The sequence below is a fragment of the Notolabrus celidotus genome, chromosome 1 (genome assembly GCF_009762535.1).
Source record: "Notolabrus celidotus isolate fNotCel1 chromosome 1, fNotCel1.pri, whole genome shotgun sequence".
NCBI lineage: Eukaryota > Metazoa > Chordata > Actinopteri > Labriformes > Labridae > Notolabrus > Notolabrus celidotus.
The window spans coordinates 4,474,876-4,488,983 of NC_048272.1; the positions used below are offsets into that span (position 1 = coordinate 4,474,876).

Sequence of the window (14,108 nt, forward strand, 5' to 3'; positions counted from 1 at the left end):
TGTTCCTCCCTCTCTCTCTCTCTCTCTCCCATTTCCACAGATTCCTGCTGAGATAGAGTCGCTGCTCACAGGGACACTTTGCTGACATCATCTGCTTTACAGTGAGTTACTGCACTGAGTGCTCCGCCCCACAACACAGATGTGACAGGACAGACACACATAAACCCCCAAAGACACACAGGGACTTCCATGTTCTACCTTTATAGTCATTGATTAACAGCATCAATCACTAACAATCAAAATCACATTTTCACACTTCTGCATTTGTTGATAAGAGTGCTTGCTGATATCACCAAGTCTTCCACAGTAAAACTTTGTTTCAGGGACCTGCAATTTGTTGTGAGAAAATATGAAAGATTGGAAAACACTTGAGTTAAATTCATATTAACTTACAAAATACAGCTTAAATTTAAATAAGTAATACAACTGAAGTTTATAAAAAAAATAATTCTATTGATGATACTGAATTGTGAACATTTAATTAATATATCAACAATATTTAGCCAATACTACATTCCAAGAAAAAAATAACAAAATAAAAAAAGCTTTAAAAAATATAATCCCAAGTTTGAGTCTAAAGAAACAAACACAATATGCACATTGTTGCATTGGTACACACAGTAGATAATGTATATCTGTGGATATATCAGTCTCATTTATTAAATGCTCTTTCTGATCATATATGTATCAAATAAGCCAGAGATCTTTTTTTTCCAACATCCATCACAAAGTATTGTCCGTTCTTCTGGAATACGATCCAGTGGACACTTTCAGTTGGATGCTACAGAAGCACCTTAACTTGTTATGGATATTTGTAACAGCTGGGATTGTGAACACATTAAATTGGTTCTGGACAGAGTGTGACACATAGAAAATTAAGGAAGAATTGTATGTTAAACTGTACCCATTAAATGCTTTACAAGACAAATGACAGAAGAAAAACAAAAAAAAACAAGAAGGTGGAATTCATATTGAAGATAATGGTTCAACTTCATTGTCTATTCATTGGGAAGAATTGTCACGTGATCAGTTTTTCTTCGACTTTAGTACACATGTATCAGTGTTAACTCCACTCACAAGCCCCACCTAGCATTGAGATTTCTTCATATTTCAGGCTTTTAATGAGGATCTTTTGAGAATGGTAATTGAATTTTGAATTCAGATGTTCCGTAAATAGTTTGGATTTCAAGTTTATCATCAAGTTTATTAACAAAGATTGCACAAAAAGCAAGAGTCAGAAAAAGAGTTTCAGCAAAGGTTTGTTTTATTTGTCCTCCTAAAAAATGTGTTCAATTAAAGTTAAGTCAATTAAGTTCTGGTGTAACATGTAGCACCCCTAAATGCTCCTCTAACTGCCATATAGTAAATTAAATTGCATTGATGAAAGAATGAAAGCAAGAGTTTCTAAAATGATCACACAGCATAGCCGATAAATCTATCACACAGGAATAACCAGACCTTCACTGGATTAAAACACTGAGAAAGAAAACAGTCCTGCATGTTGAATGAATTGATTCAGAGCTAAGAAGAACAAAAGTGTAGTTTTTTTTAAAGACAACTCAAATGAGGAACAGAAGAGCAGCTTGAAATGGAGCAAAGTGGATTAAGTTTATCTCCACAAAGGAGGATAAAACAATCATTGTTTTGTTTTCATTCAGCATTCCACAATCAGTGCAGTTTCAGCAGACTGTCTCTGTCCCCATGGCTGATGAGAAAGCAACCACACCCTTAATACAGAGGCTTGTACCTCCACAGGACCTCTAAATCAGCACCGTGACAGCATTTCAGGCTGAAGTGTGAGCACCAGAGGTCAAGACTGAACCATCTTCTTGTGGGGATCAAAGATATACCGCTTAAAATGCAAGAAAATGCTAACAGGCTGCGAGTCTGTTTTGGGCTCCTCTTCGTTTCCACCTTTTCCTCCACCCTTTCCTTTCTTCTTAGAGGCAGAGGACAACAGCTGCTTGGTTTCAGGGAGAAGGCCCTCTGAATGAAAGATAAACAGGGAGGTGAAGTAAAAGGATAAACTGTCTGTTATTTGAAAGTAACAGTTCAGAAACATTACAGAATTGCCCCCCTTAAGTAACTAATCTAGATCATCCTCTACAATGTCCTACACTATGCTCTGTACTTAGGTCAGCCTTATCATGTTAGCGCAGGTATATCTGATGCATGATAGAGATCTGTTCTTCCCTGTTATATGTGCATTTGGCGCTGGAGCCTGTTCAGTGTGCTGACCTCGAGATCAACTGACGCTTTCATCCTCCTGACGTAACTGATGAAAATATCCAGAGAAACAGATCTTGGTTACTCCTAAGACTCGAGCTTCGTTCACAGCCATCACTGAGCTGCTGTCTGATGCTCCTCATGCATGCTCTAAAAAAAAATCTTCTCTGCCATCATATCTACCCCTCTGGTCTTTCTGCATGCATATGTTTTGTTGATAGAAAATGTTTGCCGCTGTGCAAGGTAAGAAATGTTCTGGGTTCATTGCTTTTCACACAGGCTGTCTGACCTCGCGTACACAGCGGCGCCAGCATTCTTCTTGTTATCGTTATACCAACGTGAGGGTTATAATGGTCGCAGAGCAGCCAGAATCTCTTCTTGTTATCTGTGATCAGCTGAGACTGTCTGTTTACTGGCACAAAACACACGGAAAGCTAAATGATTTATGTTCATATTCAAGTGACACATTGGGATTGCAGTTTTACATATGTGTCTCCAGTGGAGACATAAAAACAACTCTGATACATTTTCTGAGGCAGAAGCATGGACTTCAAACGTCAAAGAATCAATCTTAATGCATGTGGTATATTGGGGATACGAATAGTTGCAATAGATCTTGATCAGGCAATTCTAAAATCTCAGAACAAGTGTTAGGTAACAGTATGAATAGTTTAATGTAAAAGTATATAACATGCTATGATGCAAAGTTAGCAAACTTCTCTTGCAGAAGAAATGCAAAATCAGGTGTTTGCTTACACAAACAGTAAGGAGAAAAGCTAACCTTGCCCTCCCTTTAAGTTGACTCACAGAATATTGTCAAAATACAATCCTATCTTGGCTTCTGAAGATTTGCTGCTTTGTTTAAACAAATATTTACACTGTTGAGATTTTTCATTTTCATCCTTTCACCATGATTAGATGGAACAGTTCAAGAGAGACCGAAAATATGGTGAGAAGAGAGAGGGGAAGACATGCTTCAGAGAGCCAAGGCCAAGAGTTGAACTCGTGGCTGATGCATTCAGGACTTAGCTGAACCAGCACCTCCATACTGTTGAGTTTCATGGTATACACTCAGGCTATAAGAAAGAGTGTTTTGATATTTTGTGGTGAACAATTATTTGTGAAATACAGAAAACAGTTAGAAGATTAATAGATGTTGAAAAATAAGTGCAACCCTAGATAAAACACAGGTGAGCAGCAGGTAAAAATCAACAGAAGAGCGACAATAGCAGCGAAGTGGAAATAACTTCACTCTCTTATCTATAACCAGTAGTGGACAGTAACAGAGTACATTTACTTGAGTACTGTACTTAAGTACATTTTTTGAGTATCTGTACTTTACTTGAGTATCATTTTTTGGGGATACTTCTTACTTTTACTCCACTACATTCAGAAGACAATTATTGTACTTTTGACTCCACTACATTTCTATCAGCGCTCTAGTTACTCACTACTTTTGCTTTGAAGTCAGCTCATGAATTTCCTTCTCTTTTCTGAAATCTGATCCCTAAAACAGTAAAATGTGTTTGTGTAGTTCTGTTTGTCTCAGTGGTTTAGTCGTACCTGTATATCGTGCGTCTCCACGGTTGACCGTGGAGCAAACAGAGAGCAGATCTCACTCAGATCAGGCAGTTCATTTAGAGGTGGTAATGATGGCTATAATTCTCCACATGAGCACCCATAGTCATATCTTTAGCTCGTGTTACAGGTTTGTGAAATGATGAATGATACTTATCATTTGAAATGTTCTCCCTTTTTCCCACTCTGCCCAAACATACAAACATTCACTGTCCAACCTGAGAAAGCGTGTTGAGCTACGTAACATTTGTTTCATTCCAGATGAACATTTCAAACTAAGTTGTCTGTGCTTGGAGTAACTTAGTTTCTGTTTTTATTCCATGGTATAGTTTTTAGAGATTTCAAGTAATGTTTTCTAAATAAACATAATGTAACTGAATGTACTCCTATGGATTCTTGACTGCATGTATTGTGAAAATACAAAGTTTTGAGATTTTTTAAAAGTACTTTGAATACTAAGTATTTCTAAAAGCAAGTACTTCAGTACTTTAACTCAAGTAATAATCTGACAGAGCAACTTTCACTTGTATTGGAGTAATATTTGACCATGAGTATCTATACTTTGACTTAAGTAATGAAGCTGTCTAATTTGTCCACCACTGTCTATAACACATGAGATAAAGAGAGTGAATCTTTGCGTGTGAGGATAAAAAGTGAAACACATTCATATCAAAGTAATCTGATGATACAAACAGCAACAAGTCATGTAGTCACTGTTAATCAATGAAACACTGCTGCACTCAACCAACAACCAAAATCTTCATTTTAACATCATGCAGAGGTAAAGCATGCAAGAGACTTCACAGTCACAGTCATAGAGAAGGAGAGATAGAGTTTAAAGTTTAAAGGTCAATACTAAAGAACAGACACCTAAACTTACCGTGTCATTGATACTACTGTATCGATAGTGTTGAAAGAGCCCCCATTCATATGTACCGTCCTATCCGTTATTTGACCTTCTCATTATCAGTAGAATAGCGCCATCTTTGCTGAATGCCCACAGGGAGTTTCACATGAACACCATAGCATGTCTGCTTTATGTTCATGCATGAAGATGTGTGTGTTTAAGTGTGTCTGAGACGTCTCGGTGTATGGAAGTGTGATGCAGTTAAGAGGATGTAGGTGAGGTTCTCTTTCTAAATGTTTTTGTTTTCTCTTCCCTCCCGGTGTGGAGCAGTGGGTTTGGAGCAACAGAAGGTAAAATAAACATGAACAGACTTCCCCCGGAATACAGGCGATCCCCAGAGGAATCATGGGAATGTGGATCAGGATGTTGGGCCTACCGCTCTTACCGCATCCTAAAAAACTGTCCGAGGAGCCCAAAATTCCCCCCCCAAAAAAGATGTGTGTACTGAAGGAGAAGGAGGTTTACTTGGCCCCCGTTCAGCATCAGTAGTTTGAACACAGGTTTAACTTTAACAGAGATGACTCCTCACCTCAGGTTATCCTTACCTTGTATTCGGATCTTGAACTTCCCGCTCTGTCCAAACCCTCCCTCAATGGCACCTGTCTCCCCTGTGGACAGCGTGACCTTTAACCCCACAAACAGCTGGAGGTTGGTCTCCTTCTTGAAGAGGTTGCGTCCAATCACAGTGTAATCATCAGTCACCTGAGAACAAGAATAGGAAGGGGTTAAATGAGCATTCCCACTCATGACCAAGAGATTTAAAGCACAAAATCTGACACAATAATCAGAAATAAGGGAGGAACCAGGTTGGCGGATGCATGGGCGGCACATCAGTGTCTGCCAAGGTGTACCCTATTCACAGATATCGGTATGTGTATCCAGGGCGTAAAATTAACACCAGTCAAGCGCCAATGGTGGGTAAAAAATTTGTTTGGCGTGTAAAACAAAGACACACACCCGCCAGTGGCCAACAGAAAATGTTGTATTGCATGTGAGGTTTTGTTTTCATACTTTCACCCATTTCTGAACTGTCAGGCTATTTTGACCCTCGCAGCATGCTGTACTTGTGTTGGGATTGGGTACGTCGGGAACAGCGTGACGTCAGCTACTGGAGTTCTATTCATTCCCTTTGCTTGAAGAAGCACAGCAGGAAGAGCGTTTCGAGGAAGACGTGGCGACACATATTCTAATATTTGAATATTTAATATTTCTAATACATGATGATGCAGCAGTCACCTTGAAATGAAGTATAACCTAATAAAATAGCAAGAATCTAATTTTATCTGTACATAACTGTATTCTTTACGTGATGCTTAATTTGGATTTTCAAAATAAAAACAATTGGTAATTATTTTAAATCAAATAAGGCATGATGTTTTTATTTGGCCGGTGAAAAATATTTTTGGCTGGTACATTTTTGGAGGTCACTAGCCAATGGCAGATATGGTAAAAAGTTAATTTTATGCCCTGCGTGTATCTGTTGCATCCATTAAACAATGGCATGTGTATAACATGTTTTAATCTACAATAAATTTTTGCTATTTCAGATACAAAAAGAAAACATTTGGATTAAAAAAAACACAAGAGATAAATGTTCGCTGTTTTTTTTAATTGCAATTATTCATTATTTCTATGTATTTTTTAATTTCACTGCTTTGTGATGGTTTGTATATTGAGTTTAATTAAAGTAAGCAGCACTCATTTTTTTGTAACACTGCTTTTTATTGAGTTTGTGGTTGTAAAGCAGACTAAAGAGGTTTTTGGGCTTACTTGGAAAAAAATTAATCTTAATGGGTGTATGGTGGTTACATTTAAGGTTGTTTTGTGAATTTGTACAACCTATATAATGCTCACTGGAAGATAGTGTAACAAGGGCCCTGAATGACTTTAACATTAACCAAAAAATGTTTTTAGAATGAAGAACAATTTTTGTCCATAGCCCAAATGGGGGAGTTCATAACAACTAAAATTAAATAAGCAGCAACATTTTATTTAGGAAAATGACTATCGGCTAAACTGGTTTTCTTTTTCTTTTAGTATCAGCCCTGATTTCCTCAATCTGTGGCTACTAGAATTACTTGTTTAAAAGAAACAAACATCCCTTTGTTGGGACTAAAGATGCTTTGTTTCTGTGATTTAACTTCCATTACTGTAGAATAAGGAAGAAGAGGAGCTGGTCCTTCATCCTTTGCCCTCATCAGCTCTGCTACTCACCACCAGCAGTGTTCTTTGTGGCTCCCAGCCTAGCTGTCTCGCTCTCTCTGTCTTTCATCCTCATGCACATTCTATGTTATATTTGTTTGTATTTCTTTCTTATCACCCATCACTAAGTTGATCTTAACCGCCACTAATCTGATCACAGGAGGGCACCGCTCTGTCTCCAACTCACCCCCCACCGGCAGCTCTTCCTCTCTCATTCTGCCTTACCCTCATTCATTCTTGAACATTTGACCCCTCGTGTCCCTCAAGCGTGACTGATGCGCTGATTTTAAAAAAAAATACACTTGCTGTACACGTCCGGCAGACCATATGAATTGTGACTGGATGAAGCCGTCATATCTCAAAAATGCCAGCAATGTGTTCTTTGGCAAAAAGGAATTTTTTTTGAGGCACAACTGCCACTCTCTGGGACACATACTGTATGAGTGACAAAAGTTAACGTCACATGACCACGGTCTGACCTCTCCGCTGATCCTGAATCAGTGACTGAAGCTGTCAACAGCCTGAGGTGCTAACAGCACAAAACTTAGTTCACACACTTGATCCCTGACCTGACTCTGACCCTGTAGGAGGGTGCTAACAGACACATTTGACTGTAAAGCAGAGAATGACAAGAGACCAAACAACTGCAGACTAGTGGTGCTGAAGTCAAAAGGAAAACTATTAAGATGATAAGATGAGATACAGATCAGTATGGTTTTGTGCTGAGGATTGCGGACAGAGCACGAGGAGCACACCGTAACAAAAATCTAAACAACATGTGAATGAGAGAGGACGATGCTGAGGTAGAGAGAGCGAGGTAAGAGTCAGGTGAACTCCAGTGGTAGTCATGTGGGTATTCCTGTGCCACTCATGTGTGTCCAAACAGTGTCAGCATCTGACAGCTAGACAGGGCTAGTGGCGTCAGGCGGCCACCCACGCACACCCCGGTGTCACAGCAAATGCTAAGGCATGCATACTCAACCAAGCCTCAAACCCGACACACCAAGGTTGCACATGCATGCTTGTTTGTGCGTACGTGTCTGTTTATAAATATACAATAGGGGCTCTGTCTGGAAGGCCCGCTCCAGTGCCACCAGCAATGAGAAACATCCGAAGAAGCAAGCCAGGAGGAGGACGCGGTGTTGGCGAGGGCAGAGGTGCAAGGAGAGCAGTTCAGATTAAAGAGAATAAAGAATACCAAGTTTTAAATACACTACTGTGTGTCCACTTACCCTTTCCACCTGTCCCTCCTTGTGTTTTGTCTTGTAGATACGCAGACGAGGCAGGGAGGTCTCAGCATAGGCTTTATCTTCAAAGCCCTGTAGCAGGCAGCCTTGGAAGGCTAACCGGCATGTATTGGCATGGATGTCTGTGTCCAGCTTTGAACCAATCACCAGGCAGAGTGAGGGGCATGTGACCGGCCGCTCAAACTCCAGCAAGGCCCACTGCTCTGGGTCAGGTCCTGAACTTCCCTCTCCCTGACCGCTGACATACTCATCCTGGTAATGATACTCCCTGTCAAAGGTGAACGGTGTCTCCAGTGAGCAGGGCTGTGCTGGAGGTGTTTGGGTGTTTGAATCACCCAGAGGTGGCAGGCCATAGAAAGTCACCTTCGCCATGACTGTCTCGTGACCTACTGTGATGTGGAACTTGGCTCTGGTGGAGAGGGAGCCCTTGAAGTAGCTGATCTTCTTCACAGAGATGACAGCTGCGTAGAGGGTGCGCAGGGACCCAGGGGTGCACAATACACCACGCTCCAACAGTTTAGGGTCAAATTGTGTCACACACACACCCACACGGTCGCCCTGCATCGCCCCCGTTACTGGCTTCCGAAACATCTGCACTGACTTTATCTTCTTGGTCACCTAATGTCAGAGAGCAAAGAGACACAACACATAACAGGTCTGTAAAACAGATGAATATTTATGCTTTTTCAATCAAAAGCATAGATGTGGAACATAACCAAAGAAAGCTACAGAAACCAAAGAATGTGACTGTAATTGATTCCAAAGCGCACAGTGTTTCTGTGAAGCATTTTGAAAGATGTGTTTCTTTTGTTGGTGGTTCTATTATTTTAGCAATATTATAAATATTTAAAGCTCAGTTTTACTCCCACTTATAAAACAGAAAAATAAAAAAAATACATCATGACATTTCAATGTCTTTTTAAAACTCCAGTTGTTACATTAAGTGAGATTTTATAACTTCAAATATTCGCATACACAAATAAACAGCTCATTAAATAAGCCCGTTTTTTGTGAAATCTCCTTCTCGCCTTAAGAGATAAGAGAGGTATTAGTCAAAATATCACTGTTGCTTGTTATTTAATCTCTATGTTGATGATAATAACCCTCCTGAGATTTGTTTTGACTCTACATCTAAAAACAAATCGCAAGTGCACAAAATCTATCGCTCTACCTGATTACTAGACTACATCTACTCATGGATCATTGGGAGATCTTGCATACCTCAGTGTTTTCTTATTGTCTCTTACCACACACTGCCTCAATCAACAGTTGAGGTAAAAATAAAGTCACTGCAACAAATCACTGCTAATTTAACCATTTGCTGCCACCAAGAGGTGAACAGGGCATCTGCACACAAAAACTGCTGAGCCTGGTTGGAATCATGCATCTGGTCCAAATTACCCAACTCCAGTGCTGCCAGTCCACCCCCATCCCCTCATCCGTCCCTCACATTAACCTGACACATCCTCTGAACCCACCCGGCCATCCCTCCCTCTGTCTGTCTGCCCACTTTCACTCAACTTCTGAACTTCCTAAACTCTGCGGCTTCCATGAAAGAATTTCCAACGCTCTGGTATGTTGCTGGCTTGTACATATCAAAGATTCATAATTCATGCCCGGTGTTTTGGGACATACTTTTAGTGCTGGGATTTCCACAGTGTCATTAATGGCCAACGAGCCCTGCAGAATAGTTCCAGTCATGACTGTCCCTTGACCACGGATGGAGAAGCAATGGTCCACAGCCATTAGAAGATCGCCTCCAGGGTCTCTCTTAGGGAGGTACGTCTGTTTCTTCAGAAGCTGCAAACAAACAATCACAAAAATGTTTCTTTTTATACACAAGAATGTTCACAATAGTGGAAGGTCACATCTCACAAATAAGAAACAGGGGCTTCCCACACACTGCTCGATGCACCATATCTCAGGAGTCACAAGTGAACTGCCACTACTTGATTTAAAGCTCCTTTTACATTGCCTCCTCAAGACCTTATGTGCTGCAATCAATATAAATATTGTGGAGGCGTAATAGTAGAGGTGATAAAGGGGCAAAACATCATCAGTGTAAAACATCAAAATTACACTGGGACACCAATATTACCTGGTTCAGGGGTTCAAGGTAAGGTACAAAGGCAGAGTGATGACGTAGATAGATGGGATATAGCACTGCAATGGAATCTCAATCTAAAAAGTCTGACTGTCTCTTAAGTCATAAGATAACTGCTATTGAATATGTCAGAGCCTGTCAAGAGTACAGCCAGACAACAGATCTGGACATCAAGAATCTTTTTTCTTTTAATAACTTAATTCTGATGGTAACAAAATCATCTTTGCTGACCACTGTTCCTTTAAGTACATTGCATTTTTTTCAATATTTTTACATAACAATTAAATGAAAAAGACATTATTGTAGTCACTGAATTACCCAAACTCAAAAAATATATAAATAAAAACAATAGAAAAAGAACGGAAGAAACAAAAACAAACAAACAAAAATAAACAGGGGGGATAGTTTTTTGAGATTCCATCTGAGAGCACTTTAAGTGAGAAATTTTATTCTCAGTATGTATCTAGATTTGTTTAACTGAATATTTTAAGGTATCATTATTATCTTATTTATTCATGTAGGCATCAAATTACAGTACAGACAGAACTGAGTATATACTTTGTCAGCTGAACAAAGAACGTTTATTACTGTTATGTGTTGATAACCTACTTTGAGTAAACAAATTTAAGAACTTAATTTACTTCTTTTTTTTTACTACAGTTTGAATAATATCAACTGTCATGAAGTGCTTGTTTGTAGTTGAGAGCTTAGTGCTCTTTTAGTTAAATCAGTGAAAGTGAAAGGAGGCTAATGTGTTTCTGGACCTTACCTCTATTAACTGTGGCACTCCTTGTGGCTCCTCTGTGTCAGGAGCCTCCGGGCCCCCAGGCTTTGCTGCAACAGAAATCACTGGACAGTCCTTGAATCTGGAAGAGAGAAAAAAAAAGTTGTATTAACATTACGTCATGCTAATTGAAGTCACTTCACTCGAAACCAAGTAGGTCAGACAGAGAGACTTCTGAGTAATTGAGGAAGTTTCACAATCCTGGGCCACTGGGAGGAATACATGGGACGCCTTGACCTGACATACTGAGTTGTCTGGGCCCTCATTCAACATTCAATAACTCTCCATTCAATTCTGACCTGGTGCTCTCCAGAGTTTTGTGCAGTCTCTTGGTCATCTTCTCAATAGCACTCTGTCTCTTGTTCGGCGGCAACAGGTCAATTTTGTTGAGGACGACCACCATGCGAGGACAGGTCAGCTCTCCTATCAGCAGACATTCTGCAGTTTGAGTCTGCAGTCCTTTCACCACATCCACCACCAGCATCATCAGATCGATGATTTGGGCACCTAGAGAAGGAAGAACACACAAACATAAAAAAATTGATATCAGACATTGCTGCTATGAAGAAGCAGCAAAGCAGCAAGCTAACACTGAACACACAAAGATTTGCTGTTAAAGAAAATCAATCTTTCCTGCCAAGCATCTAGAAAATACTAATAACTGTAAGAAGAAGCCATGAATCTGACAACAGAAACACAAACAGGAACGGACCCAGACATCCAAAAATAACAGTAGAACAAGAAGAGAATTAAGGGGGGGGGGCAAAAAGGCATAGAGAGAGGAAAGGGCTGGAGGGTTGAAACTAGAGCTGCAGCTCACTTGGTTGTCTTTCCTTTCCCTCTTTTCTGTTCCTGACTTTGGCAGTCTCTCTTTCCTGTGTTCCCCTCTTTTCTCTCCTTCGATCTTGGCTCTTACTCTTTCCTGTGCTCACCCCACTTGGGACAGCAAAGGAAGTTTAATACATACCCCTATCCCAATACTTTCCTTCCTCCCTAATCTACAGCATGTGCCACCCCACTGGCTCATAGGTTTCATTTTGTATGTTGCAACATGACAGCAGCATGCAATGTTTGAGTGTTCCAAGTCTTACTGACAGGGATTTAACCAAAGTCTGCATCTGTTACACTCTTTGGTTAGTTCAAAACATTAGTCTTGGTTATTAATGATATCCATGAAAGAGAAAGTGATCTACTCTAGGGAGCAGCAGTTGTTTCTTCTCATACTCCCAATCACCCAAGTATAACAAGACAAATTTGGCTGTTTGTGGAGATAAGGCGCCATCTGCTGGATAAAAACAATTTCCCACAATGACAGAGCCTTAAGGGAAAGCAGTATTCTCTGTGGCCATGGCTGCACCAATTGGTTTTTAAAGTGATACAATGTTAAAATTTCTTTAAGCAGAAGCTTTTGTTTAAAATTATGTAAATCTGAGAGTGAGAGAAACAACGTAAGTAAGTGGCAAAAAGAACCGCTTCAAGTTTGATTGGACACGATTGCTCACAGATACTGCACAGGCAATGCACAAAGGGCGTTTGAAAACACTGTTTTGAGTTTTATCATCAACATTAACAACATCGGTGTCACGAGAAACCGGGAGTTTCTCTAAAGAAGAAAGGTTTGACATGAGGTGCATTTCGACCAAGAGTTCCGGGGCCCCCAGAACTACTAAAAATATATATCATATGATATTTTGAAATCTTAATAAAAAACTAAACTAGTATGCATTCCCAGGAACTCCCTCTGTGTTTAAACAACTGTGTAAACTCCACAAACACTGTTACGTTCAACTGAAAGTCCCAGGACCTTTGAAAAGTACTACCCCCAAAGCAGGGGCTTTTTATGGGGGAGATTATCTACCCCTGAACTGAATTTAGACCCTGGTTCCTCCGGTTGAAACGCACATAGTTCAGGGGTAAAGTCCCTAGTTCCGGGGTAAAGTTCCTGCGGTTGAAAAGCATCTTTGTTTCCAAAAAGTTACATTCTGCACAATAAGCAGGGGCTTTTCATGGGGGAGATTATCTACCCCTGAAGTGAATTTAGACCCTGGTTCCTCCGGTCAAAACGCACATAGTTCAGGGGTAAAGTCCCTAGTTCCTGGGTAAAGTTCCTGCGGTCGAAAAGCACCTTTGTTTCCAAAAAGTTGCATTCTGCACAATAAGTATAATATTGAGGATATCTTAGTTGAAAGCCTTATACGCACTAATGGCAAAAGTGACATCAATTGACCTGGAAAGAATGTGGATATCTTCAAACCATCAAACTTGTACAGACATTAGAAAGCTCACCGCCAATGATAGTCCGAATAAGAGAGGCGTGCCCAGGACAATCCACCAGAGTGAATTGTAGGCTGTCATACGGTTGCTTGGCTTCACTGTCCCGCAGCTGATCAGGAAGATCCACCGTGAAAGAGGAGAAGCCGAGGTCCAGCGTGATGCCTCTCTCCCGGGACTGTGGGTTCTTGTCGAAGGCGGCTGTGGAAGCAGTGCTGCTCAGCGCCCTGGCAAGGGATGTCTTCCCACTGTCAACATGCCCGAGCACCCCGACATTGAAATTTAAAGTTTTGATGCGGCTGTCAGCAGACTCTGACATTTTGACACCACTTTTAATGTAAAGTGAGCAGGCGTCCGGGTTGTTTTACTCTGAACTGAACCTTGATCTCAGCACTAACAGCAACGTGAAATAATGTTACATGTGTCCATTATTTTTCTTGTTCGCTTAAATAAATTCTTTGACCTCCTGGTGAAGTTATTTTACATATTTTGCCATACGATTTCAGTGTTACATCCGCGTGTAAACAGTTGAGAGTAAAATCTTCCCTGGTGTCAGGGCAGTCAGTCCTCGAGACAACATGCTATGCCGGAACCTTTTCCATACAGCCAACAAAAGTGCCAAGACAAATCTGACCCACTAAAATGGTTCCTTGTTTGAGCGTAATTGGAAAACATAAATACGGCGGTAGAAGACATGTTTCTTTTTTTTGTTCTGAATAAGTTTGAAGCTCCCACATACAGTTTGGCATGTTTCTAGTCGGCTCTAAGGTAACTGAAACACAAGCGGAA

The 14,108-nt window shown here is 40.4% G+C and overlaps 1 protein-coding gene across 1 annotated transcript; it reads right to left on the bottom strand.

The window, feature by feature from the left end:
- Window positions 1–980: 980 nt before the first annotated feature.
- eefsec (eukaryotic elongation factor, selenocysteine-tRNA-specific) lies at window positions 981–14,101 on the bottom strand. Its single transcript, XM_034680520.1, has 7 exons — window positions 13,335–14,101; window positions 11,348–11,555; window positions 11,034–11,130; window positions 9,796–9,960; window positions 8,146–8,778; window positions 5,257–5,413; window positions 981–1,986 (listed from the first exon to the last, which is right to left on the bottom strand). Exons 1-7 carry the CDS (start codon window positions 13,636–13,638, stop codon window positions 1,811–1,813), a joined length of 1,740 nt encoding a protein of 579 aa, XP_034536411.1. The 5' UTR covers window positions 13,639–14,101; the 3' UTR covers window positions 981–1,810.
- Window positions 14,102–14,108: the final 7 nt, after the last annotated feature.